The following is a 27564-nucleotide window of genomic DNA, read 5'->3' as shown; positions in this document are numbered from 1 at the left end:
TACTTGCAGAACTTCACTGTGAGCTGTTCTAACACAGGGCTAAGAAACTATTGCCCCTCCTTTCTTTTCACCCTCCTTCAACAATGTTTTTTGGCTGCGGTGGTTGAATCAAATAATGAAAAAGCTGAGGGTGCAAGGGACAGGCAACGATTGCATCAGCAAGTTATGCTTTGAGTATTTCCCTGCATTAGACTGTTTACTCTTCATGCTTTACCAAATCTCTGACCAATTTCCAAATATTTATATGCTAGTTGTAAGAAGTGCATTCAAAAATATCTGAAATATTTAGACAATACACTGTAATTCAGCAAGCATATCAAGCATGCACCTCACTTTTGGCAAATAAGTATGCTTAAATGCGGCCTGGTTTATTTATGTTCTTGAGCTGTCTACAACTTGAGTACCTGCTGAACACAAGGATCACAGAAAACTTCCTACATTGATGCAAATTAATTTATTGTGCCCAGCTCCCGTATGAAACTAAGCCTCAGTTGCTGAAAAATAAACTTTTATGGCCACGACTTATGAAGTGGAGAGGTGATCTGGAAGTCTCACAATGAGTTTTAGTATGTTTATGCAAATATATGAAGACTCTATATTACTGGGATTTTTTGGGTGCCTACCAGAACTGCCTTGGTAACGGTACCACGTATTTCCAAACAATTCAGAGGTAAAGGTATATCATGATTCCCAATTTAAAAAAAATCAGCATTTTCTCATCATATTTTGATTAAATTTAAAATAACTGTTTTTTTTTTCCTGGATTTGACATCTAATTTTCACCTTAGTCCTGACACGCTAATGCCCTTTCTTTTTTCTTTTATGGAGTTCTGATTCAATAATGCTGAGATTTGAAAAAGAGTTGGAGCCCAAAATGTCCCATGGAAACAGACCGTTGATATTCTGGGTAGGCAGTGGTATAAAAATCATACTGTTATATTTTTAGATTTATTTGTAATAAAACCATAAGGTTATGTTAATCTTACATACCCTAAAGCTCTTGTTCACCAGCTGAAATAATATGTGTTAAAATGAATCAGGACACAATAAATTATTTTTTAAAGCGTGCTTTAAATTGTGCTTTAGGTGTGTGCCCTCAATCACACATCAGGAGCTCATTTCAGTGGGCACAATACAAAAGAGTAATAGGGTACCTGACACTGTGTCCAAAGAGGTGCCAGGGCCTGCTCAGTCTCTGCTGCGTATCAAAAACTGCAGAGGCCTTTGTGGACTTCCACACCTCCGGAAGCCTGGGAGCGTTTAGCCCGCTCATCCTAGGAGACACTGGAAAAAGAGAGAGGCAAGATTTCATTCACAGCTACCCTGAGCAAATCTTTGAAAATTAATTTTACACCAGCCAAGCATAATCCCCTTCAGTTTTCTCAAGCCATTCTGATTTTGGAAATTTGAGGCATTATCTCAATTGCTTAAGTGTATGCTCCATTTTTTTTCAGAAGTGCTCTGTGAGAAGCTTGTGAAACATTCAATTTTAATTCTAGTTCTTCTAGCCTGTGAGAACTGTGAAATTATCATGTCCTACATTAGACATAGAATTGGAGGTGATACTTTGCTTGAGTAAACACCCTGGAGAGATTGCAGAAACCTGCTAAATCAGACCATTTCGATTCACCATTATATATGGAGCGTACCCGGCGATTTCTACAAAAAATACACAGAGAGGTATTCAAATAGTATTGTCAGCGTTTGAGGGCAGCAAAAACGCGTTCCCCGAGAGAAAGAGATTCATCGAGGACAACGCCATCCCCCCCGAGCACCCTCAGCCCGAGGCGCGGGGCCTGGCTGGCGGCCCGCCCTCAGGCGCGGCAGGAGCCCGCAGCCAGAAGCCCGCCGGGGGACCCGCCGCCCGGCCCGGCCCCACCCCGCCACCGCACTTCGCCCCCTCCGCCCTCCCTGGAACAACGGCGCCCTCTCGATTAAGGCCCCGCCATAACCGGGCGGGGGAACGGGCGGCTCCGGGTCCGAGTCCGGCCCCGCCACCCCCCGGGCCGCCGCCTCCCGCCCGTTGCCAAGGAGCCACCGTTGCCATGGGAAGCTGCAGGGCGCATGCGCGCAATTACGGAAGTGCCCGGATGCAGCGGGAGGCGGTGCTGCCGCCATATTTGCCCGGAGAGCAGCGAGCTGGTAGCTGCTGAGCCCCCTCAGCCCCATCGGCTTCCATCCGCCCCGTGCAGTCCCCGACGCCGCCCCGCCTGCAGGACATGGACGATCGGGAGGACCTCGTCTATCAGGCCAAGTTGGCTGAGCAGGCTGAGCGCTACGATGGTGAGTACTGGCTAGGAAGGCTGTGCAAGGCCAAGAGGAGAGGGAGGGAGCGGCCACAAAATGGCGGCTGGGCGGGGGAGGGGGGGCAGGGGCGGAGGAGGGGGGCACAGACAAAATGGCGACTGGGAGCGCCCCAAGGGGCTGGTGGAGCTGGGGATGGGGGGCCTGAACGAGTGGGTGGCTTGGGCCTGGGCGGGGCCCGGTTCGGGGGGCGGTGGCGGCAGAAGCCGGGAATAAAATGGCGGCCGCGAAGGGCGAGTCCCAGGAGGGGAAGGGGAGCCGCCCCCGCCTTGGGGGGCCCGACAAAGAGACCCCACTACCCTTCATCATACCACTGGCCGGTGCGGCTTGGGGCGGTTCAGTTCGGGCCGGGCCTCGCTTACCTTCGGGCCGGGCCTCGCGGAGCTCGGCGGCGTGGGGCTGAGGTCGGCTCGCCGCAGACAACGCCCAGTGCTGTGCTCTCCGAAAGGTGGGTGCCCGGCTCCCTCGGCCCCTCGGGAGGGGATGCTGAGGAGAGGCTTGCTCGCCAGATTGGGTCCCGGGGGAGGGGGGCTAGCGCTTTTCTTTCTCTTTCTTTGCCATCGGTTGGAGATACCGCTGCCCCTGGCAAACCCAGAAGGAGCGAGTTCTCACCCCGGAGGGATCGAGTACATGATATTTCATTGCCTATGCTTTCATTAGGTGGTAGAGATGATTACAGATAATTTTACTTTTCTAGCGTCATCTTTTTATCCTTTTTTCCCCTGTAAGTTTGTGTGTTATGCCTGATCATTTCATATCTGGGGAAAAAGTGATAGAGGGGAGGAGCTGGCAACCCGGGGTGGTATCTCTTGCCCCCCAAAAAATGTCTGTCTTGTGATTATTTCTTTAAAGATATTTCCCTTGCATACAATGGAAAGGTCCTTTAATTTTCTCAATTATGTTACTCTTCTGTGACTGCTACTTTTGCCCTAAGACCTTACGTTTATTCATTTAAAGTGAAATTAGTACCCTCGTATGTAAGAAGTGTGAATGCAGTTACACTTAATTTAGAGATAGGAGGAGATTCCACATACATTGTTCATAATTTTTGTAGACTACATGACCAAGGTCTCCCCAAATTACTTACCCAGATTACCCAAATCTTACCCAAATTACCCAAATCTTACCCAGATTTTTACTGAGTTGTGCTTAGAAAGCTTCTGATAGCACTGTTGCAAAACATCTGGAAAATGCCTGTTTTGAGGTGGAAAAAAAGAAAATGCAACGAAAAAGGAAGGCCTAAATAAGACTCCCTTTTGTGACCATTGCAATAGGGAAATAAGGTAGAACTAAAAATTCTACTAAATGAGAGGAGTCAAACAGTCTCCACAATAACTGTAAGATCTTGGAGAAAAAAAAATGCCTGCCCAAAACAGATATTGGGGTACAACTTATTGACTTGGGTGGAGGGAAGCATACGATTCCATATTCCACAGTAAGCGTGCAACTTCTGCTAGGGGTTTAGGGTTTTTTTTTTCAGTATTTTATTGCCTACCCTAAAGGATCTCCCTGACCCCCAGTCCCAATTCCAGCAGCGCACTTGGTTTGGTGAGTAGGGAGGAAAGGGTTCTCCACCTGGTATGGATGAGTCAGTGCAACTGAAAGTGCTGGCTTTGGTTTGAGTGGAAACCCAAGTTGGATGCTTGGCCAACATAACATTCTGGAGAATTCGTAGTCTTTGGGAGCTTTTGAGGCATGACTGTATTTCTGGTGTTTTCTGAAGTCAGTGGTAGATCGGTTCTTTAGAAAGTAATCAGACTCTGCTCTGTTGTAGATACCTGCAATGCAAAATAATCAGACTTCCTGTGAACTAATAAAAATTGATTAGTAAGGATTGCCTTAGTGGAGCATTTCCCTCGATTGACTTTCTATTCTACCAGTATTATGGATGCTTTTGCGAAACGAGCTGACTAGATCAAACAATCAACACTTCTTATGGTGCATCACTTCTGAATGGTAATGAGACACTTGTTATTTAGGAGGGAGCATAAGACTTAAAAGTTGTTGTGTTTAAATCAGTGCTGTGGCTTTTAGAATTCTGAAGTACGCTGGAATAAAGTTGGGTAGACAGATTTAAGGTGCACCTTCTAATTCTCCTAGCTGTTCTAAATGCATCTTCATGTCTCTCATGGCCTAGAAGAATATGTACTGTAGATACTGTTTTAGCTTCTAATTCTGTGTTCTTGTTCAAATTATTGGCATAACTTCTTCTTGTTTATATGAAATACTGCAGTTCTGCCAAGATCATAGCTGAGACTGCTAAGTAACTCTGTGAACAAAATTGTTTGGGAAGCGGTACGGTGAAAGTGTAAGTTAATCTTTATTTTGATCTTTGAGATACATGACCATAAGGTCACAATAACTCTCAATTGGCACATAAGAAATGGCATGATGGTAAGTACTGCCTGCAAATACGTTGGAATGCAAATCTCTTGTGTAACTTGACTATGAATGTGGAATGACAATTTTTCGTGTCTAATGTTAGAATAGCGTTAAGTTCTGTCCCACCTTCTTGCTCCTTGAGACTAAGAGTGGTGTGTGGTAGGTTGTTTTTTATGGTTCATGGCACTTACAGCAGCACTTACGGTGGGCGTCTGACTGTAGCTTCTTTGGTGTTACTTACTTGACCCACTTAGGGAGCTTACAAAGTCTTGGAAGCTGTACCTGTGAGTCGTTGGAAATCTAGTCCTGTATCTGTACTGTCCTCGGTGTATTTGCCCAGATTAAGGGGACAACTTTCTAGGTACTTCTGCAGTGTAAGTAGTAGTTAAGCCCTGATCTCCAGAGATATTAAGAGATTTGGGTGTCTGACTATCTTCACAGATCTGCTTAGGCATGTCATGACAAATCACAAAATGCCAGGAAGCTTACTTATAATACAAGAAGCTTTGTGAGAAATATCACTTACTGCTGTTTCTTCAAAAACTATTGTTAATAGAATAGTATGTAACTATAAATGGTCTTTTTTTTTTTTTTTTTTGTTTTGGAAGGCAGTTGGAGTAGGTAATATTGTGTTGGTTTGTGAAATTACGTTACTAATATTAGAGTTCTTTGTATCAAGAGAACATGTGTATCTGCATTCCTGTAGACTGCTGCTGAATGTCAAAACCAATTCTTCATTGTGGAAGCTAGGTAGCATCTTTTCTTTGAATCAGGTGAGAAACATGCTATGACACAAGGCAGGCTGCAAGTGGATACTTAGACTTTAAACAGCAGTTTTACACTACAGGTCTTGAAGTATATGGCTCCAAATTTACATATGGTATAACTTAGATGAGGTGAAATAGGTTGGGTTTTTTCTCCCTCTAAAATCAGATGATAGGTCAAGGTATAGGTGAGAAGAAAAAACCAAACCTGTTGTGGTTTATTAAGCTCTTGTGACTCCTAGTGCAGCAAGTTATAAACTGACTTATGTGTTTTTATAAATTGTCTGTCAGGGAAATGTCTTTATTATGAAGGCATAAGGTGTGCAGCAGTGGACTCAATTCAAGATTTGAGCTCATTTTAGAAAAAATTGTCTCACAGTAACAGGTCTTGAACTTAAAGCTTAATGAAGAATCAATTAGTTAACTAAGTCACAAATTAGAATTTGAGTTGCATATTTAATTTTAGTTTGCAGATGACCTCTCTCTTTCAAACAAATGTCAAACATGGTTAAGTGGGGGGATATTTCTTCCCCCCCTTCCCTTCCCATTAATGTTTAGTACTTATACCTGTCTGTCAAAGGTCCTACTGTTGTAGTGAGGTGCAGTATGACTGCTCTCTTTGTCTCTGAATTGGGTGGATGTGAAAGTGCGAAAAGGAAGAAGAAAATCTCAGTGTATCCCTAAGAAATGTAGGAATTGAAGAGGCAGAGTATGGCCAAGACAACGTTGGAGGAATTAGATTGTTATTTCTTCTAAATGATTCTTCTTAATTACATACTACGCCACAAAAAAATACCTTCTGATCATGAAGAGTTTTGTAAGAGAGGGCCTTTTTGTATAATGGCCTTCTTGAATCTCCTGAGGTGCCAAGAGCAACCAAAGGAAACAGGTACCTACAATCAGATGGTTTGGTTCTCTGCGAGGAGTCCGGAAGCCGAGTTGGTGTCCTTTATTACTTGAGTACTTCTATTAGAAGAGTTCTTAGTAGCAGATCTCAATTAAGCAGAGAAATGTATGATGAGACTCAGTCTCCAGATTTGTCTGTGTTTGCTTTCAAACTAAATTTTTTGTTATAAATACCAGAGAAACCCTATTTTATTTAGAAAAGCATATGTTCACAACTTGAAGAGAAGATAGTGAGGACTTGGAAATCATGTTCTTGTTGCAAGAAAGACTTGTGATATTCTACAGGATTATGTGGAAAATACCATGGTTACTTGGATAATTTGGCCTTAACCCACATATTTCTCCCAGGTGCATAAAAGTGCAAGTATGCTTTGTAGAACTGTCTATTGCAGAGTCATGCAATCGAATATTGGAAGCGTCTTGGCTGTACCAGCTGTTGAAAGCCTTTTACAATTAGTAGCAGTACAACCTGCTGCTCTCTCCACAAAATCATAGTCTAAACGACTGTGCAGAATGGCTATCTTCTGTATTCCTCCCCCCCTTCCCTGTATTCTGGGAATATAGTTGTTAGGGTCTTTTATACTCGTTTGTACAAAACTTGTACGTTGTGGTGTGGCATGCTCTAGATAGGGAGCTTAAGATAGGATTATCAATTTTTAGTTCCTCAGTAGTTACACCCTGCTTTTAATTGCCTGTAATAATCTACTTGGCGTGCTCCAAGCACATGAAGACCTTTGAATTAAAAACACAGAAGTTATGTAGTGTGTAAAATGTTGTGTTCATTTTGTGTTTTTAGAAACTAAAGTGCAATGCTGCAAAGTGGAGTAAGCTAATCTGGTAATTTACTGTTGAAAGAGGGATGTCCTTTCTTCCCTGGCTATTTCTTGTGTTTACTCGGGTTCTAGTCGGACCCTTAGAGCCAGTTCAGTTCTCTATAAGCAAGATTTGTTTTTTCCTGAATAGTTGTTTTCTGAGCTGGTGGCCTGAATCAGCCAGTTGAGGGGTCAAAGAAATGTTGAGCTGACATGATAGAACGGATACGGATAGAGAGGAAAGCCACCCGCCCGTCTCCCCACAAGCTGCTGGACTGGTTTAGCCGTCTTGCCAGATGCAGGATTTCTTAAGAGAACAGGAAAACCTAGTGCAGGCAATGGAATAGTGTGTTCAGAAGAAGCGTTCGTAATGGATAAAGAGATGAGCTCTGTTCTCTTGGCTTGAATTTGGAGCTAATCGTTGTAGTGAATAGGATGGTGCCCACTGAGCCCAGGTGGAGGCCCGCAGTTCTAGGGAAAATGCGATCTATGGACATTAATCCTCACAGTTACACTGATCACTTAATAAAGAAAATACCCTTGCCCTTATTTCTTCAGCTTTTTTGTCTTTGTGTATATTTTTAGCAATTTGTTGCTACTACTAAGTTAGTGCTTGCTATTTGCTTCCATTTTTCTGGATCACTTACAAATGTTAGCATGCTTCCCAGCACAGATACCTCTGTGATTCCACTGGTGGGCTTTCTCTGTTCTGAACACTTGAGTCTTATACTCATACCCTGTTTCCTGTCTTTCAGCCAAGTGTTTATCCATGTGAGGACTTTCCTTCCTATCCCATGGCAGTTGAGTTCCTTAAAGAACCTTGGGTGAGGGACCTTGTCAAATGCCTTTGGGAAATCCAGGTAGACTATATCAATCATGTCTTCCTTGTCCATATGTTTGACTCATTCAGAGCATCACAGTAGATCTGTGAGGCATTACCTGCATTTACAGAAGGCCATGCTCTACCAACGTACTGTTTATGCGTATACCCACTCATTCGGGTGTTTTAATGTAATTCCCGTTAACTTGACCCCTTGTGAGTGTTAGGTTAATGGGTCTGTAGTTCCTCTTGAGTGTCTGCTGGAACCCTTCTTGAAAACTAACAGTGTGTTGTTCGCTGTGTGTTTCCTGCTGCTACTAAAGTCTTAACTGACAGATTGTACAAAACAGTTTAGGATCAGATACTTTATTTTGAGTTCTTGTGAGTTGCTGCTGATTATCTTTGTTCATTCTTGAAATGAACAAGTACAGGACTAGTACTTGTACTGAGTCTTCTCTGAATGCTGGATGTGGTGCATGATCTTCTATGGTGAACACATGTGGGATGACTTGTTTTTACTGCTTTATTCTTCACATCCTCACATCACACTGAATGCTCATTTGCAGCTTTTAGCTCCTGAAATGCTGAAATAGGTACTGAGCAGCAGCTTAGAAGCTTGAAGATCTTGGTCTCCTTTATTCCCCTTAGATAGGGGGAATAGAAAGGATTAAACTTAAAATGCAACTACATTTTTCTGAAGTACTGTTTCTGCTACTTTTACCTTCACAGTATTTAAGAATGCCACCTTCTGGGTTTTCCTAAGGTTCATCTTGATTTGAGCCTTCGGTATGATGACCACCAAGTCATCTCCATCCCACCTTCGCTCATCGAGCTCTTTTTCTGTTCTTATTTTAACAAGCTTTCTCACTTAAGTGTTTTGTAAGGTAAGCACAGCACTAATAGATTTTTCTCAGTTCTGGTTTTCCTGCGGTAATGTTGAACCCATATGTGTGGTGGCAAGGGATAACCTTACTGCAGAAGTAACTAAGTGGATTTTGTGTGTTGTGAAAATCAGGTTAGGAGTGTCCTGTTGTATGCTGTGTAACTAGATGCTTCATAAAACAAAAATCAGGCACTATAGCATCATGGTTAGTGAGAGGCTTAACCACTATATTCCTGAACTAGGGGTTGCAGATACTGTCATTTTACCCCAAGAGATTATCTTCTTCAGTGCATCAGCCCTTGTTCAGGGCAAGTGGTTTCTGTTAGAGGCACGACCTTTGATAGAACAGATACTGGCTACTTCTTTAGTATGGTCTACTTTTTCTTAAGTTTTGTATCCTATATTGGGAGTGTTTTTTGTCTTACCACTAGATTTGGTGTACATCACCTGTTTCTATATTTCCTTAAACAGGAACATGCCAGTTCCCCTGAGTTGCTTGTATTTCTAGAGTTTGAGAAGCAAAGTTTTGCATCTTTATCTGGTAAAGAGACACTCCTTATTTTGTGACCTAGTAAGTTTCCTTGCCAACTGTGCCCTTGGTACAAACTCTGTGGCTCGGCCTCTAGTAGATGGCTATCAAACATAATGTGTCTCGGCACTTGTAAACTTTCCCATTACTTTTTAGATTAGATTAAGGCATAATCTTTGTCTTTCATAGTAAAACAAAACACTATCCGAAGCCATACACCAGGCTGTTTTAGAAATCTTTTGTAGGTAGTGCTCAGTGGAGTGGTAACCACTGTCCAAATCCTTTCTGCTTTACAAGCAGTGCATGTGTGTCCCTACTGTTACTCTGCAGTGGCTGGAGGTGAGTTGGCAATGTTTGCGATGAGCAGCCAAGCGTATTAATCATAGTAGTAAATGTAGGAGCTTAAAAAATGGCATGGGCATTATTACAGCTTTGTAGTACTTAAGTAGTTGTTCTGAATCTCAGTTAAATGCCTCTTTTCTGTAAGAGTATACAAACTTGATCAGACTGAGTGTCTGTTGCGGTATTTCTTATGACAACCAACAGCAAATACCTGGGGAAGGGTATAAATTTAGGGCAAGCATGTCGTTCTCCAGAATATTCCTGTATCCTTCCACATCTTACACATTTGGGATTTCCCGCTCTGATAGCGTCATGATGTGACAGTAGTATAATATGGTGACAGCCACAATCAACTGAAAGGCTGGAGCTTAACCACTTAAAGTACAATCTCTGTCTCTTTGAATGTGCATAACACTAATTTTTCCATAATGCAGTGTAAGCATCTCCAGATTGTGTATGCAGTGAGTTGTGATTACTGCAGTAATCCTTCTTACTTGAAATGTGATCCCAGGCTTATATTTTGTCTTGAATGGTCTCTGAGCTTTTTCACATCCTTGTGGAATCTTCCAGATAGGTAAAGCTGCACTTTGAATATAAAATAGTTGTTCTCTTGGCAGGCGTATATGGCTTTATTTTTGTATAAAATTAGTTTTCCATTGGAGAAAATACAGATATACTGTCGTCTTGCTTTTGTATTGCCTGAGTTCTTAAGATTATTCATCACACTTAAACTTTCAGGGCTGGATTATGGCTTTACTGTGGAAGACCAAGGTATATGCATAATATTTTGTCTTACTGAAATATCAGCCCAGATTTTGTATTTTAAGTAAAATTGGGCTCTTCACTAAACTAGAAACACTTTTCTCTGACAGCTTTGAGGGTAGGCTGATACATCTTTGGGTAAGATCCTTTTTTATTGGTGGGATTCTAATCTGTAGCTGTGTGTTTAACTAGTAGCAGGATTAAGATTTTGAAGAGAAGACCTTTCAGTTCCTTTCATCGGTTTATTAAGAGAGGCTGTGTACCTAGTATGAAGAACTGGTGATGCTTGAGAGTTTTTTGTGCTTCAGCACAAATGAAGAAAACCTCAGACGCTTCCCCTCCCCCCAGCATCTTATTCTTGATGGCTGTCTCTTGGAAAGAAGGCTATTTGGCTTATTAACAATTCATTACCATAAAAGTCTTGGTGTGACAAGGCCTATTTTCTGGAAGTAGTTCTGAGCAGTTGACTGTTTTATGTTGGCGCCATTGTTTCTGTGGTTATCGTTGATCTGCAAGCTGATAGTTAATGACCTTCTTTGTGGAAGACTGAAGAGATCTAACAGGCCTAATGTGTACTGACTGAGGCTGTGCTTCTTGGTAGGGCTGGATCTTAGGTATGCCTCTGTAAAAGCTATTGCTTAGCGTAAATTTTGGTTTGTCCTCCAGTGCACAGGGTTGTTGGACCTATATGTCAAGGGCTTGTAGATGTTTAGGTTAGCAATGAATAAAATCCTGCAGAAGCAAAGCAATTGATTAAATTTGTAACTATATGTTTGTGTTCTAAGAATCAGATAGTAATTTACAGGGAACAGCAAGTCTTGTGTACAGTTTCTTTTTAAATTTCCGTGTTAGACAAATCTACTTCACAGGAAGAGATTGTGAAGGAAACCTGTAGTACAGGTGATGAAACTTGCCCTTTTTTTTTTCCGGTTGTTGCAGTTTCCTGATACAGACCAGAAGATCTTGGAAACTGTTACTGTACATGTTTCTCACCTCCACACTTCTGGAGTAATTATTACATGTGTATCATTGTTTATTGTATAAGAAATAAATGTGAATAGTTCTTCTACTTCATGAAGAAGCAGGTTTTCTGTAGAAGTGTTGTAGTACATCCCCTACTGTGACTGAAATGCTCTGTAGTTAATCCCAATTGGTAAAGCACAGAAGAAAATAAACTGTTTTAAAGAAAAGCTGCATCTTCTGTAGTCTGTGTTACTGTACCATGGTTAGAGACTGCTGGTAGGGTGCACAAGGTTGCAAGTGTAATTGAAAAAGACATGGTGTATTTCAGAAACATGCCAGTTCCAGAGAAGATATTGGTGTTACTCAGTTTCCTCTTGTGTTCATGGCTTTGGAGAAGATCTAATGAGGTAAAGGTATTGTGGCCTTGGTTAGTTACGCTTGCCACATATCTAAAACCATGTGTGTTTGATTAAAGCGTAGTGGTCATACTGGGTCAGACCAAAGATCTTCAGAGTGATGGTGGATGCCTGGGAGTGAACATCACAGATCAATGGTGTGGCATGAGTACCCTCTACTTTTTCTACACTTTAGGTTATTGGTATTTACAGAGAGGATATTTCTTCAGCTCATGATCTTCTAAACTTAATGGTTGAAAGGAGGACCGTGCATTCACAAATACAGGTTAATTTCTTAAACTGCAGATGTGCAGTTTCAATTTCTCCTCTTATCTTAGGGCTGTTGAACATTAAGCTTAAAGATGAGCCATATATTTCTTGCTGGAGCTTGGCAAAGGTACCGAAGTAGCAGAGGCTGCAAGTCTTAATTTCTGTTTTCATCTTTGTTCACAGAAATTAAGTCAGATGTGTTATCTCAGGTGTAGCTTTGCTGTTTTAAGGTTGCATAATTAAAAAAAAATACAGCTTTGAAGTAAATTCTGGGTATAGATGATGGGGTCATCCTTAAGGAAATAAGTCATTGTGTTTGCATTATTTAAGTTGCCTGTTGTAACTATATCATATTGCCTTTAACTTAGCTAGCTTAGATTACAGGACTGCATGCTTACGTTAATACTAACTGTATGTATGTGGAGCATTAGGCCAACTCTTGAAGTCTTTAGCAAAAACAGTTCACCATTTTGCAATAGTAGGGTGGTGTTTTGTAAAACTTTTATCAAATCCTTGGTGGACTACTTGTTGCTTTCTGTGATCTGGAGAAGCAAAATATACTGGTAGAGATAGGGTGGTTTTGTTGGTTTGTTGTTGGTTTTTTGGGTGTTTTTTGTTTGTTTGGGGGGTGTTTTTTTTGTTTTTTTTTTTCACTTCTGGTAAGAATAGAGCCCCTATAAGACTTTTTCCTACACATGTGGAGACCTCTTGAGACTGATAACATAGTTCCTGCCAGGGAATAAGGTTGGCTCTGCAGCTTCCCGTTGCTGAAATAGCTTATGCCTGTTAAGATTGAGAGTTTTGGCACCCGCGTTAAAAATGAACAGTTAAGCTTCATTAGTTTCCCATTGCTTGTGCTGCCATGATGCAGCAGAACATAAGAAGGTACAACTGTAGGGGAGGGGTGATGAGTGGGCAAGGTAAATAGGCCACGGAACAATAAGGCATAGTATTAGGGGAGATACAGCCTAATTACATCGCAGTGCTTTTGGTGGAAGCTAAATATGTCATTCTGGTGTCCTTCTACCTGGCAAATAGCTGTGAAACAGTTGTCCTGTTGAGTAGATGGGGCTTAGGCTCATTGATTAATGCTCTTGTTTTCTGTCCGTGGGATTCCAACCAGTTCTAGAAGCTGGGAGATAAGTGGTGAATGAACTGAAGCACAGTGTGATAGGACAAAACGTATGATTCCTTGATGTCTCATACTAGGCTCTCAGTGTATATTTAACAGTTTCGGCTTTTATTTTTCTAATGTCACAAGCAATCATAATGCGATTAGATAATGAAAGAATTATAAACCTTCTATAACTAGTTCAAGCTTGTGGTTCCACTTGAATATAGGAAAACTATGTTTAGTAATAATTTTTAATGTCAGCTTTGGAAGTCCTTTTGAAAAGATTTAAACTATAAGTATCAATTTATAGTTTGTGTGTTACTTTTCTTGTAAATAGCTGCTTGGCATGGGTAGACAAGGTTGCTCTGGTTATCCTCAGGATGACTTTTGTTACTTCTCCAAGCACCTAATTTTTCTCTTGGTGGTTCCTCTTGGAACTTTGATTTGCTTCCCTAATAACAGTACTTATACTTCTCTAAATCTATACAAATCTGGATTTTACTTTTTGTTTAATTACCAGGTTACACTGTATTCCATTTGACAGATCAGTGGAGCATTCTGTAATTCTTCAGTTTATCCTTCCTGTGCTGAAAGCCAGCTTACATTCGCTCATGCTTTTCTCACTAGTCACTGCCTTTTCTGAAGCACTTTGGAGAACATGTATTCCTGTAGGATTGTACTGATAACTGTTATCTGTTGTGAAAAATGTGCTTGCTGCTAAATCCTTTTTGTCTGTCTCTTAAAAAAAAAAAATACCCCTCCGCCTCAAACTATCTTTTGATAAATTTTTTTGGGACCTTTGTCAAATGCATTTAAAAGAACATCAGATTCTTACTTTGTGTACATGCTCATTGGTTTGTTTAGAACACTCTAGTATAAAAGTGAAGAATAACTGTGTGTGAAAGGAGGAGGGAGCCTATTTTAATAAGCTGTCATTATCATACCACTTCTGTTGAATGGCTTGAAAGATCCTTTAGCTGTGAGAATAATTGTCGGACCTCTTCCTCCTAGAAATGGTTGAATCAATGAAGAAGGTGGCTGGAATGGATGTGGAGTTGACAGTGGAAGAAAGAAACCTCCTTTCTGTTGCATATAAAAACGTGATTGGAGCCAGAAGAGCTTCCTGGAGAATAATCAGCAGCATTGAACAGAAAGAAGAAAACAAAGGTGGAGAAGATAAATTAAAAATGATTCGGGAATATCGGCAAATGGTAAGATGTAGTTGGTGTTAAGGCAGAATGTCATTTAGTTAAGGTCCGGTTTTGTTCCCTTACTATAAACTACACTGGTGTTCTAGATTGCCTGCAGTGTGGTGACCTGTAATAAGGTGACAGTCTTGAAAGGATTACATTTGTTCTGTGTCTGGAGACAAAATGTACTTGGTTAGAGGGAGAGGTTAGGTGTTTTTGTGTAAAGACTCAAAAGAGCAGTAGGCTCGAAGGAGAAAGTGAGGATTTTTCCTTCAGTGCATCTACATATCTGCTAAGTATTGAGGCTTTATTCTTCCCCCCTCCAACCTGACTTATCCCAAGCAAAATTTTCTTTTAAATTAACCATGTCAAAGAAAGTATTTGGCTGTTAAGCTTCTACTTCTGATAAAAGTTGCTTTGAATTGTACATACTTTGACGCTTGGTGCTATTGCAGTGCTCTGTCTTACAGACTTCAAAAAGTGAACAGTTAGTTGAAATGCCAGTGGGGAAGGATCTTCAGTGTTGTTCTTGGCACATAGACAGGCAGTGTAAAGCCAAATGACTGCTTGCTTTGACTGCCTTACCTTGCCTTTTATCACTGTGATAGTTGCATTTCATGTATGTTGGCCTTGTTTTGTTAGTTTTTCCCCACAGATGAAAGCTTGGCAGGAGTTGCTGTAAACTCCGTCCTTAGCAGTTGAGTGACAGCGAGGAATAGTTGCCTAGTTGGTCTGCCAGTTCAATTGTACAAGACTTATTATTAGCTCAGTCAGCTATGCCTGTGTTGAAATGAGTGCTGAGATAATGTGGCTTCTCTGACAGCATCTAGTCCTTAATGTAGATTTTTAATTTCTTTTTTTGTCCCTAAGGTGGTCAGTTACACTGATAACAGTTAAAGCAATTAATTTAAGATAAAGCACTCCATGTTCCTGGGGATGAGGGACGTTAAAATGTCATGGTCATCTTGGCTGTGAAACTTGGTGTGTAATAACCTCTAGGGCCTTGCTGTTTTCTCTCTTGAGAGAAGGGGAAATTGATGCACATAACTTTGTGCTGAGTCTAGTCAGTCTGTGCAACTTTACCTAAAATGGAGAACTTGGAACACTCTTTGACTTTCATCGGTAAGGGCTAATGAAACCTTCAGCTATTAGACCAGTGAGCTGCTATTCTCCCCCTCTCCTCCTTCCTTAAATGATGGTTTAGCTCCCATGCTATTTAAGTCCCACACATTTTTGTGGAGACTTATCTCCATTATTTGAGGACAAGTGCCTCCACATGGTTCAGATCTTCACTTCCAGAGAAACAGTGGAGTCTGTTATATCACCTGGCACTGATTCATATACCACCAATGGAAGTGATGTTGACTTGGAAATCTTCTCTCAGGAATGGCTCTGGACTACTTTCAGTTGACTCATAGGGTTTCTTTTGCTCCATGGAATTGTTAAAGTTGTGAGTTTCTAATTTTATGCTGGTGTGCTGATGGGATGAGGCTCTGCCAGTTACATACAGTCCCAAATACCGTTTCTTGATGGGTGTCTAAAATCTTTTTTAACAGAATGTATAAAATAAGACAATAACTGTCTGATGATAGTTTGAATTTGTCTTATTCTGTGTGCTTCCAGTTCTCTTTGCACAGTATTTTGTGGGCATTTACTGCCTTCTGCTAAAGGTCCTTTAGTAGCGAAAAGACTTTTTTTTTTTTCTTGTTTTTGAAAGAACTGTAAAAAAGGTATCATTGTGCATCTCTGGAAGGAGAGCAAGTGCCTTGCAGAATAGACTGGTGTGCGAGAAATACATGTCTTGAATCCTTGAGGTGTCTCTTGAGAAGGGGCCACATGAAGTGCAGTGCCATGCCAACAGTATCTTCAATTGTTAAATCCCTAAAGGGAATCACAGTCCCAGTTGCTTTAGGTGGAAGAGTGCCATGGAGAACTGTAATGTAGGTCCATACTGGAGAAAGACCAGATTTGTCTACTCAACTCTGAGCTGAGTTTTCCAAGAGTCTTCTAGTTATTGTATGCAGATGAAGACCAGACCGTGTTTGTAGCTGCTGGGAGACTTAATGAGTTCACATCTGCTAGAAGGAGAGTGTTAATTGGTCTGGTAGGATGGCAGGGTAGCAGGGGGCCTGAAGAACATGTTGCCAAGGTTTGGATGGTGCCTCTCACTGTTGCTGCTGAAACAGTATGCAGCTGCCCTGTTGTCATGCTCAGTGCTTCTCTGAAGAAATAAGTGCAGGCTTGACAGAGTTCTGGGGATTAAGCTTACCTTATCAACAAATGCCCACTATTTTAGTGTTTTTCACAGTAAGTGCAATGTTTTTGGGAGACCCTCTACAGGCTTGAAAGGCTCTGAAGAAAAAAAAACAAAAAAAAACCAAAACAAAACAAAAAAACAAAACTGGAGCACTTGTCTGGGAACTGACAGACCAAGTTTAAGGTACTGGGGAGTTGGAGAGAACCAGTATCTCTAGAAAACACCTCTCTGGTCTACTGCCAGAACCAGGTGTGAGCTTGCTCAGCTACAGAGTGCTGCTTCAGTTGAAATGGAAGGTGTAGTTTGTGTGAAAGCAATTATTTGACAGTTTTGACCTACATCAGCATTTATTATAGTTTAGCACGTAGCTCTTAAAAATATTTGGAGTTTGAGCCAGTGTGACTTGGGGCAGAGTTCAAGGGATGATGATGTTGTCGGAGTAGGGCTGGGCTGGCTTTGTCTGAGGCATACGCTAGGCAATACTGAGAGATGATGGAAGATGCCGACTGTACCCAAACCACTTAAGATAAGTGTAGCGAATCACGTATGTAGCCGTGGGGGAAATTGCCACTTACTTGCTTCCTTTATAGACAGGCTGCTTTTCTGGGTCCTGTGGCCATTTGGATACACAAAAGTAGAGCCCTTGGCTTTCTCATCTGACTGCATCTCTGTAGATGAGAACGCACTGAGGCTTGTGTTCTTCGTCCTTGGGAGGATGAAGTAGTGTATGTCTGCGTGTAGTGCAGTTTGCTTGCGGTAAAACCAAATCCCTTCCCTAATAGCTTAGGATACATATTCACCTTTCTTTTACTGGTCTGTATTTGTGGCGTATGAGAATACGTGTTTCTAGTGCTCTGACTTACAGCCTGGGTTGTATTCTGGGGCAGCTGCAAGGCTCTTTTGTCATTCCCCTCTTCTTAGAAAGTTAGGCTGTGAATTGCCATAAATGTGAGCGATCTGTCTGTTTTGGCAGGGGTGGGAGAGAGGTAGGTTACAGGCTTTAGCAGCTGTTTCCTACTGTTCTAGATTCAGGTTGGGTCTCAGTTGGGAGGTGCAGCTGTTTTGGGGGCTATGTAGTAAAACAAGTCAAAGAACTAGTACAGGCCACCCTTCCCCTGGATGCCTTCAGTAAGTTTCCTTATGTAGATCACCAGGTGGTTTAGAAGCTTTTGTTATCTGCAGAGCTAAGAATGCTGTCTGATTAAGCCAGCGCTACTGCTAAAATAGAGAGGCAGGGTGGGTTGTGGGGGGCTTCTACACACCTGTTGGGGTGAGAAGTCTTTCCTTGCCAGTCAGAGCCTGTAGTACCATATGTCATTTTTGGAACTGGAATGGTGGTAGACCCTAAACCTACCTTTTCTGAATGCCCTGAACAGACTTAGTGTGGGCTCTTTTGGTAGTTTGCTGCTTTGCAGAGCTCATTGAGCCACTCTTACAAAAAGGATCTGTTCTAGACAAAGAGCTTTTAGGGTTTTGTTGTGGCTTTTTGTGTTTTGTTCTTAATCAACTCTATTTTGTGTTAAATCTTTTTAAACTGAGCTTGGTCAGGACATTTACACTGCCCTGGGCAGCAGTTGATCTCTGATAACTCGTGTGACTTATCCTTTAAGCAAAGCTGTAAAAGGTCTGTCTGAGATGAAGTAGAAGTTTGTACATGTATGGTTATTTAACAAAAGAGGATTAGAAACTGATTTAATTCTTTGCAGTTTTGCTGAAGATCTCTCTGCAAAAGAAGTCATTGAAAAAGAGGATCAAGAGGAAAGAAGTTTGCAGGAACTGACTGCTGGCCAAGGTTTTATAGCCGTTGTAGCCCAAGAATATATGAAGTAGATTCTTCTCAAGTGACCATATCTCAGCAACTTCCTTAAGCATTTGTCACATAACTTAAGTATAGTATCTAATCTTTCCTCTGAATGTTAGGGCATTCTGACATTGTTTGTATTTGAAATTTGCTGTAGATTAATTTATTTAAAAGAACTTCTGCAAATCTATTAAGTAACTTTATACAAATTGATATGTGTATGTATGTGCCAGTTTAACATTTATTTTGGACAGCCTTTGAGGACCAGGGTTGTTATAAACACTAATAGTTTGGGAGCTATATGGTGATAAAAATATTATATGGTAATAAAAATGCTTAAAGAAAGAAGGAAAGAAAACTGCATGGGTGGGAGGGTAGGAAGGAATAGTGGACTGAGTGGGACTGTTCTTGTGATCCAAGACATGCAGTAGTTTCTTGTAACTGAAGTTGATACCTTTGCTTGAAAGACTCTATAGTACGTGAAAGTAGCTTGAGTGAGAGTTGTCTTCAGCTGTAGGTATGAAAGTTACTGTGAAATCATGAAAGACTAGCAGTAGGTTACTCTCTGCAGTTAACCGACCACTCCTACTGTGAATGGCATGGGATGCTCAGAGCAGATCTGATTTTGGCAATGTTGATGTCAAAAGATGGTTTTAAGCTCTTTTGGGTATGCTTAGTTTCTTTGCTTCCAGGTATGAAACTTTGTGGTAAAACCTAACCTCATAGACCTTGCTTTATGTTCTAAATTAGAAAAAAATGAAGGTGATGTGATTATGTTTTCAACTTGGCTATTAAAATCCAATATCTGTTTTTAAATGAGGATTTATATATTGGCTTTCTTTGGCCACAGACCTCACTGTGTTGATGATTTCTGCTTTTTCTATTGAGTTATTGTGCTCTGCCTTTTTTGCCTGCTTCTGAAGTCTATATCTTCGGGAGTTTTCCTCTTGTATCTGACATTTTTGTTTGTGTGGCACACTTATTCTGTCTTGATACTCCATGACTCTCGTCCTAACGGTCTTCTATTAGACCTTTGCCTACCAAGTAGTCACTAGAATCTTGTTCTGAAGGTGCCATTTAACTCTGGGGTAGAATGGAGTTTAGCTGATTTGTGTTAATTAGCTTCAAATTGTCCCCATCATTGTTGCCACTTCTAGGGCAGCATTCCAGGATCAAAAACTTAAGGAACTGGGAGTTGTGCAGGCCTTGCAGTAAGGAATTCTGTCCTAAGACAGACTTAATGCAACTGTATGCAAGATATCTTCTGGGGAGTTTATAATTCCATTATTCAGTTACGTTTTTCATCGTATGTCAGTCCTTGCCTCTTTTCTGTGCCACCTGATTACACAGAATGTTTTGCTTAATGCACCTGTGGAGCAGCTGAATTTTTTTGTGTTTTTTTTTTTTTTCTTCTGTCCTCCCCCTCTTTCGATTTTTATTACGTTACCTGTTTGCTATTTGGATATTTTTGAAATAGCTCTTATTCTTTTGTGCTAACCTTGCCTCCTGGTTTTGTTTGTTGTTTTTTTAATAGGTTGAGACTGAACTGAAGTTAATCTGTTGTGACATTCTGGATGTACTGGACAAACACCTCATTCCAGCAGCTAACACTGGCGAGTCCAAGGTTTTCTATTACAAAATGTAAGTACTTCCTTGTGAGGCAAGGACCTCTTACTGTATCTGAACTAGATACAGAAATAAAGTAGCTATGCATGTGTCTTCTGCCCACAGTAACCTCTTCTAGAAAGAGGGCAGTTTAGTCACGTGTAACCAATATCCCTTTTTGGTTTCCTTTGAGGTATTAGTATCCTGATCGTGTGGTTTCAGATATTGTTTGGAATAAGGTCATGAGAACTTAACATAAGCTGTTGTGGAACTCTTCCATCTAAGAAACAACAGTTTGTTTATTTTTTTTTAATTGAGCTAATAATGTAGAGATCGCATCCCTGCTTCAGTGTTTCCTTGCATGAGCTGTACACTCCTTAGAAAAAAATTAGGTGGATACTGTCATGTAGTGTCAACTTCAAAACTGCATTATCAAATGAAACTTGGAGTATGTTGCTGTAATCACTAGTTTGATGCATATTTTGCAATTTCTGAAGCATAGTTGAAATCTTGAAACGATCAGAGTGTTTTCCCCTCTAGTTGAATTATCCTTCAGATCAAAAAATTGCCTAGTTTAGGTGTACAGAGGCACAGTTTGGTAATGGAAGAGAGAATACTGTGATTTAGTGTATTAATGCAAGAAAACTAGTGAGCCCAAACTGTTTTCCTGCCCGATGGTTTAAAATTCACTCAAGTACTAATGCACTGTTGTCTACACAGTAATTCATCAGCAGTGTCCTTTGTGTGTGAATATATAAAGATCAGTTTCAAAACTAAGCTGTTAAATTAGTGACTGGTAGGGAAATGAGGACTACTGACTTCTTGCTGTTTCTGTTTTCAGGAAGGGGGACTACCATAGGTATCTGGCTGAGTTTGCCACAGGAAATGACAGGAAGGAGGCTGCAGAGAATAGCTTGGTGGCTTATAAAGCTGCTAGTGATATTGCAATGACAGAACTCCCGCCAACACATCCTATCCGCCTAGGACTTGCGCTCAACTTCTCCGTATTCTACTATGAAATTCTTAATTCTCCTGATCGTGCCTGCAGGTGAGTAATGACTGGGAAGATGGGGGAGTATCATGTGAATACCGAACGAGCGAGAAGTGGTTTCTACTTGGATAACTGTGTTTTTTCTGAACGAGGACAGTGGGCTGGCTTTCTTCCTACTAGTAGCTGATGACTTGCTGTGTTTGAGGTCAATTCATTGGAGAGGTTTTCAGCTCTGGACTCTTCTGAGTCCAGACCCTTTTCTTTATCTGGGAGTAGATCCTGTCTAAGAAGCAGGATAGTGAAAACCTTGGATTGATCCCCTAAAGGCGGTTTAATTCTGTGCATGCCCTTATCCTGCAAAAACTGAGGTGATGTAACATGCCTCTCTCTCTTGCTGTTGGCTATTATACAGGGCGAGAGCGATCATGTTACTAATTTCTGTGAACTGAGCATGTATGGAATGACAGTAGTTCCATCCATCTGCAGGGGTTCAGCTCATATGAGCATAAAAGTGAGGACTGAGGCAAATACCGTTTGTCTTCTACTCCTGTCATTGCAAGTTATGTAATATACTTTATTTTAAGGTTTTAGCAGACCCTGACCAGTTGTACCGCAAAATGTATAAATGTTTAATAAAACCAATATTCTAGAGTGGAAAAAATCAAGTACACTAAATGACTGGTTTCCAAGATGGGAGATATTTGGATGAACATCTAAACACTGTTAAATAATACAAAAATTTGTTACAGAAGCTGTGGATATCATGTAGCCAAACTAGAAGATAGGTGTTCTGAGGCACAGGTTTAACTTGTGTGCTTCTGAATTCTGTTTAGTAATATGCATTAAATCTAATTTATTCTGTGCTTACAGGTTGGCAAAAGCAGCTTTCGATGATGCTATTGCAGAACTGGATACACTGAGTGAAGAAAGCTATAAGGACTCTACACTTATCATGCAGTTGTTACGTGATAATCTGACACTATGGACTTCAGACATGCAGGGTGATGGTAAGTAAATTCTGCTCTGAAACGCTGCTGTGCCCTGACCTCTGTCCAGAAAACAGAGCGTAGACATGTAAATTGGTTTGTTTTACTTCTGTCTTTCCTAATAATTGACTCTCCTGAACTTCTGTCCTTATTAACACTGGATAAGTTGATAGGGGTGACACTAACTTCTTTTGAGAAGCTTTTCAGCTCTTGCTTGAAGGAGGGAGATATCGAATTAGTAATGAGTTGTTTTCTTCTCTCCCCACCTGGCTGTTTAGGCATCTGTGATTATTTTGTAAGCAGTGACTTCATTTAATTCATTTTTTCTTTCTTATGGCTTGGTGCGTTCATCTAGGGTTGTTGTTCCAACCAGATGAGAATTTCCCATGCAAGAGGAAGTATAGCAGATGATCTAGTTCCTCCCCCCTCTTTTTTTTTTTTTTTTTGGTCACTCAATATTTCTGTTGGCATTTTAGTGGCATTTTACTGCTGTCATACTAATCACTTCACCTTACAGCACTTTCTGTACCTTTTACTCTTCTTATGAAGAGTACAAAGAGAAGAGGAAAAAGGAAAAGGGGATTTTGTAAAATACTTCGGGGGAGTGGTGGGGAGGGAGAAGCTTGGGGAAATGTAACTTGTTGTTTGAGATGTTTGAAGTACTTCCTCTAATACTCCCAAAAGTGGTAGGTTGTGACTCCTGAAGTGGGCTACTGCCAGAGCAAATACTGAATATATCCTCTGGCGCTACATTAATTGTTTCTGTTTAGTAACATCTGATAGTTATTTAAATTCTTAAAAGTGCTTTTTTGGCATTCTGAACGGAATTTTTCCTCTTGTACTTTAGCATGCAATGCTAATTATAAATCTACTCTTTTTTTTTTTTGTTATGCCTTCTGTTTCACTAATTATTGGTAGTGAATTAAGCATATGAGTTTGATCTTTCTAGATAGAGAATGTTTTCTTCTGCAAAAAATTATGTCCTGGAGAGACAAGTGAAAAGAGCTAGCTTTTCTTTACTTTTAACTTGGAGGGGAAAGAAGTCAGTCCTGTTCTTAAAGTATGTTAGGTACTTAAAAATGCACGGAAGTTTGAAGTAATGTTGCTGCTTAACTTCAGATAAATGAGTGTGTTGAATTTTTCTTGTAAGATGTTACTTGAAGCATGGCGATAGTCATATAGCAATACTTTGGAGTACTTTATTGGTGTAGTGTCCATTTGAAAGCAATTGTAGTACCTCTTAACTTTTTACTGACCACCTGGTTTTGTGTAGGATCGATGGATTTGTTTTACAAAAGTGTTTTTTCTTGATAGCTTCGAGCGCTCTGCGTAGATCATTGAATGTTTCAGGTCATGTTTTAGCCCTTTTTCCTTGGGCTTTTGACAGAACTGGGAAAACTGTCAATGTTTGGAGTCTTGGCTCCTAAATTCCCTATGCTGTAGTGCTTAAGTGTCCTGCAAGGAACCACACCTTGCTTTCAAAGATGAAGATTATCTAATGGTGCAGAAGCATATGCCTGTATCCTGGATGGATTTATACAGACTCTGCTGTAAATACTGCAGGCATTATTCCTTCCTTGCCATGTTAGACATTGGAGAAATAAATTTGTTCCCAATTCCCACAATTAAGATATAGGACCTTTTGTTTTGTTTTTTTTTTTTTTTTAATGGAGCCAAATATAACTGTGCTCTGTGGGAACACTGAGGAAGCCGTTTCTGTAAAGTAACACGGCTGGATTGCTGCTGCAAGATAGTAGCATTAGAACATCTTCCAAAAGCTGTCTGTATTTGCATGTGAGCTGACTAATGTCTCATGTAGAAGTTCAGTAAGATTATTTACCAGAGGCTCTCTATATTTCCTTTTGTATAATCTAGATACAGATTTCTTGTTTCATCATTAGCTCCATAGCGTAGAGAATCAAAATTCTTGTTCTTCCTGAATATTTCTGATTATCCTAGGTACCGTTTATGATGCGTGCCAGAAAAGTAATGATTATAAAATTTAAAATTGTACAGAACTACTTAAAATGGTGGTGCAGTTCTCCAGGTCCACAAAAAAATAATGTTTATGCATAATGTTTAGACACAGGTGCAAGTTTTCTCACTTCCTCATACCGTGCTAATACACTGAGTGCATTTAAGACTATTGCTTCCAGAACTCCCTATTTCCAAAACGGGTAGAGCCCTTGAAGATTGGTAAAAGTTATCGGTGGCACTGAGAGATGGTCACGATTACCAGTTTCCTAAGGGGTGGGGGAGACTGGAAGAAGGCTTGTTCTTTTGCATTAAGCTTTTGCCTGTTTTGATTTCCATTTGGTAGGTTGTAGGTAATGACTTTCTAAAATCAGATGTTACTCATCTGCCACACTTTCCATCTCATTTACTGTATCTGTTAACCATGTCGTAGACGAGCTGTTTAGTTTATTTTCACACTTGTAATTGTCGTCTTCATATGATTCCTGTTTTCCCCTTCTTTCCTGCTGTATAGATTCCTAAAGGAAAGTCCAACTGTTCATTTCCTAAAAACTCTACTTTGTAAGTCTTCATCATGGCTTAATGAACTTTTCAAAGTCAGTTTTCTTCCAATCACTAATCGTGCTTGCCTCTGTCACTCTTGCTGCTGATAAATTGCTTGTATCTTTGACTCCATTCCAGGGCTAAGCAATGTTCTACCAGTTTGGGACCTGTTACCCCTACCCGGGTCCAGTAGGCTTGACTGGGATTCAAAGTAACTTGGGAATTGAGCTGCATACCTGGATGGATATTAAGAATACTTGGGCATGAAAATACTTTCACAGTTGCGTGTTACCAGGAGTATTTGCTTAAGTGCGTTGGCTAGAGCATGCCCAGATCTTCTGTTAATCAGCTTCCTGGGTTAGGGCCTCTGCTTTCAACTCTTAAATGATCTGTTATGTAATCTTAAATGTAAATTTCTTTGTTGTTGAATGTCAGATGTCTTGTGTTCCTAGGCCACCTGTTCCAAAATCTGCCTTGTATTGTACCTGGTGATAGTTTGGAATCTGGACATGCTCTGAGCAGGCATTCTGATTATATGCTGAAAGTCATTAGTCTCATTGGATTTTATTGCAAATTAATTATTCCAATGGGTAGTTTTTCATTTTTGCCCTTAAGAGTACCATCTCACGTGGTTAAGGATAATTGTAAAGAAAACATTTTTCACTTTTTCTTACCGATTAACTTAATTGTGCATGTGTTATGGTACTAGTTGAAGTATGTTAAAGTTTTTCCTGTTGCAATAGAAATCTGGCAAAGACATGCAGAAGGCATTGCATGCGTTTCACCCAGGGGCAGCTGAATATAACCACTTACTACAAGACTCTTTATGACAAAACTTCCATTGCACTGCATGTTGCAGCCTGGTTGAATAGGGCCAAACTGACCGTTTTCCAAGATAATAAATTAATTTCCATAAAATGTTTTCCTTTAATAACCTCAAGGCTAAGGTGTCTGGTCATGTTGGACCTGAAGTAGGGATGGTTTTTCATACTTTTCATACCGTTAATAATAAATGCCATCAAGTGTTAATTTATAAAATTGACTGCAGTACTTTGTTGTTGAGTCTTGAGTGGACTTGGGCAGAAAAAAAATTAATTTCTAAAAACTCTTTTGGTTTCCCTTCTGTAGCTAGTGAATAGATGTCCGTAGTGCTCTCTGGAGTAGAGAGGAGGTTTTTTGGAAGGCGTTTTTTTGATTTAAGGATGTTGATCCACAGCCATTCTGATGACTTCTTGTTTGGCTGTCCATCTCTTGATCACGTGCGCAGCCTGTTTTCAGAAAAGGTGGTTTGTTGTTTGTCCTTATGACAGAGTTTGTCTTCTAATAGCCTGTGCTACAGTTCTGTATGAAATGTGACAAGGTGATTATAAGGCTTAATTTCCATGGAAACGCTTCACTCCAGAACTGGCCATGTTATGTGTGCGTGTGTGTCATTTATGCAAGTGTGTGAGCGAGCGTGTGTACTTGCATGAAACTTATTAATCTCTAGATGCTTGTTAAGCCATTCTGCAGGTCTCATTTTTAAAAGTTAACGTCTTCCTTTCTTTTAAACACTTCCATAGGTGAAGAACAGAATAAAGAAGCGCTGCAGGATGTGGAAGATGAAAACCAGTGAGACACAAAGGCCAACAAGAGAACCCATCTCTGACCACCCTTCCCCTTTCCCACAAAAACCCTCAGTGTCACTCTGAGAACCACCAAATCTGACTTTTACATTGGGTCTCAGAATTTAGGTTCCTGCCCTGTTGGGTTTCTTTATTTTTATTTTTTTTTTTTTACACAGTTTAAAAGTTCTTAAAGGCAAGAGTGAATTTCTGTGGATTTTACTGGTGCCAGCTTTTAGGTTCTTTAAGACACTAACAGGACTGCGTAAAGGCTCTTTCAGCATTACTGTATTGTCTCCTGCCAGATGTGGTGAGATTGCCATTAGAAGTGGATGTTACACCCGGAGGCCCTTAGACCAGGGGAGAGATTTGTTATGGCAAGGTAGTACACACGTGGTGGCATTTCTTTTTTTTTTTTTTTATAACTGTTTAGACTGAATTTTATACCAATGTTTAAACTTAATTGGGTGTTTAGCTTGAAGTTGCAGGTTGCATTGGGACATATATTGTAGTGGTTTTACTGTATAAATTAAAGGTTTCCAAACTGCTGAAATGTTGCTGAAAATCATGGTGCTGGTAACAGTTCAACAATCCGTGGCTGCTCATTCTTGCCTGTTCTTTACTTTTCCTCAAAGCAGGTTAGCATTGAAGGTGGCATTGATAAGCCTGCATGCGTGTTCAATATTTTTTCTTTCTCCCCCCCCTTTCCCCATCTCCCTTCGCTCGCTCAACCTCTTTTGTTCAGTATGTGTAACTTGAAGCTAATTTGTACTACTGGATATCTGACTGGAGCCACAGATACAGAATCTGTATTGTTCTTACTGAAACACAGCATGGAATTAACATTAAACTTAAATAAAACAAACCTAAATTAAAAATGCCAAATATTACCATGACTTTCTTTTATATTTTAATTACTTTAGCAAGAATAACTTTCATTTGTTGCATGTAATACGAACATTTGGAGGGAGAAAGAAGTAACAGCATTGCTCTTCAGGCAAGAAATAAAGTAAGAAAGATTCCAGTCTTACACGTAAGTAGTACAGCTGTGAGGCTAGCCTGCTCTGCATCAGGAGGTGTCTGAAGCTCTTGCACACCACTTACTCAGTGGTTCCCTCCTTGAATGCACAAAAAGCCGTGATCTGGTTGGTGCACTCCTCTCACTTGCCCTTACAGCGCTCCTCATCCAGCACAGTTCCACGGATGGAGAGAAGGGAAGCATATTATCTTAACGTCCATTCTGCTGAAATGATGTTCTAGAAATCTCTGCTAATAATCTGCTTCTTGTAATAGATGATAGTAGTGCTACCCTCTGTGTAGACAGATCTTCAGCAGGGCTGTGTGACAAATGAGGAAAGAAAAAAGTA

At 40.5% G+C, this 27564-nt stretch overlaps 1 protein-coding gene across 2 annotated transcripts; it reads left to right on the top strand.

Annotated features, from left to right (window-relative positions):
• The first annotated feature begins 2102 nt into the window (after nt 1-2102).
• YWHAE (tyrosine 3-monooxygenase/tryptophan 5-monooxygenase activation protein epsilon) lies at nt 2103-27082 on the top strand. Of its 2 annotated transcripts, XM_086763207.1 has the most exons (7): nt 2103-2283; nt 14258-14457; nt 20029-20135; nt 20941-21147; nt 21961-22097; nt 24565-24611; nt 26156-27082. In XM_086763207.1, exons 1-6 carry the CDS (start codon nt 2220-2222, stop codon nt 24570-24572), a joined length of 723 nt encoding a protein of 240 aa, XP_086619333.1. In that variant the 5' UTR covers nt 2103-2219; the 3' UTR covers nt 24573-24611; nt 26156-27082. The 2 variants fall into 2 exon arrangements, with proteins under 2 accessions (XP_086619333.1, XP_086619332.1); XM_086763206.1 differs by lacking the exon at nt 24565-24611 and having other exon boundaries at nt 2106-2283.
• Nucleotides 27083-27564: the final 482 nt, after the last annotated feature.

This window comes from Chlamydotis macqueenii, chromosome 19, assembly GCF_036417535.1.
Source record: "Chlamydotis macqueenii isolate bChlMac1 chromosome 19, bChlMac1.mat, whole genome shotgun sequence".
Classification (NCBI taxonomy): domain Eukaryota; kingdom Metazoa; phylum Chordata; class Aves; order Otidiformes; family Otididae; genus Chlamydotis; species Chlamydotis macqueenii.
Note: the sequence above shows the minus strand (reverse complement) of the source record. Positions and strands in the feature narration are given on the sequence as shown.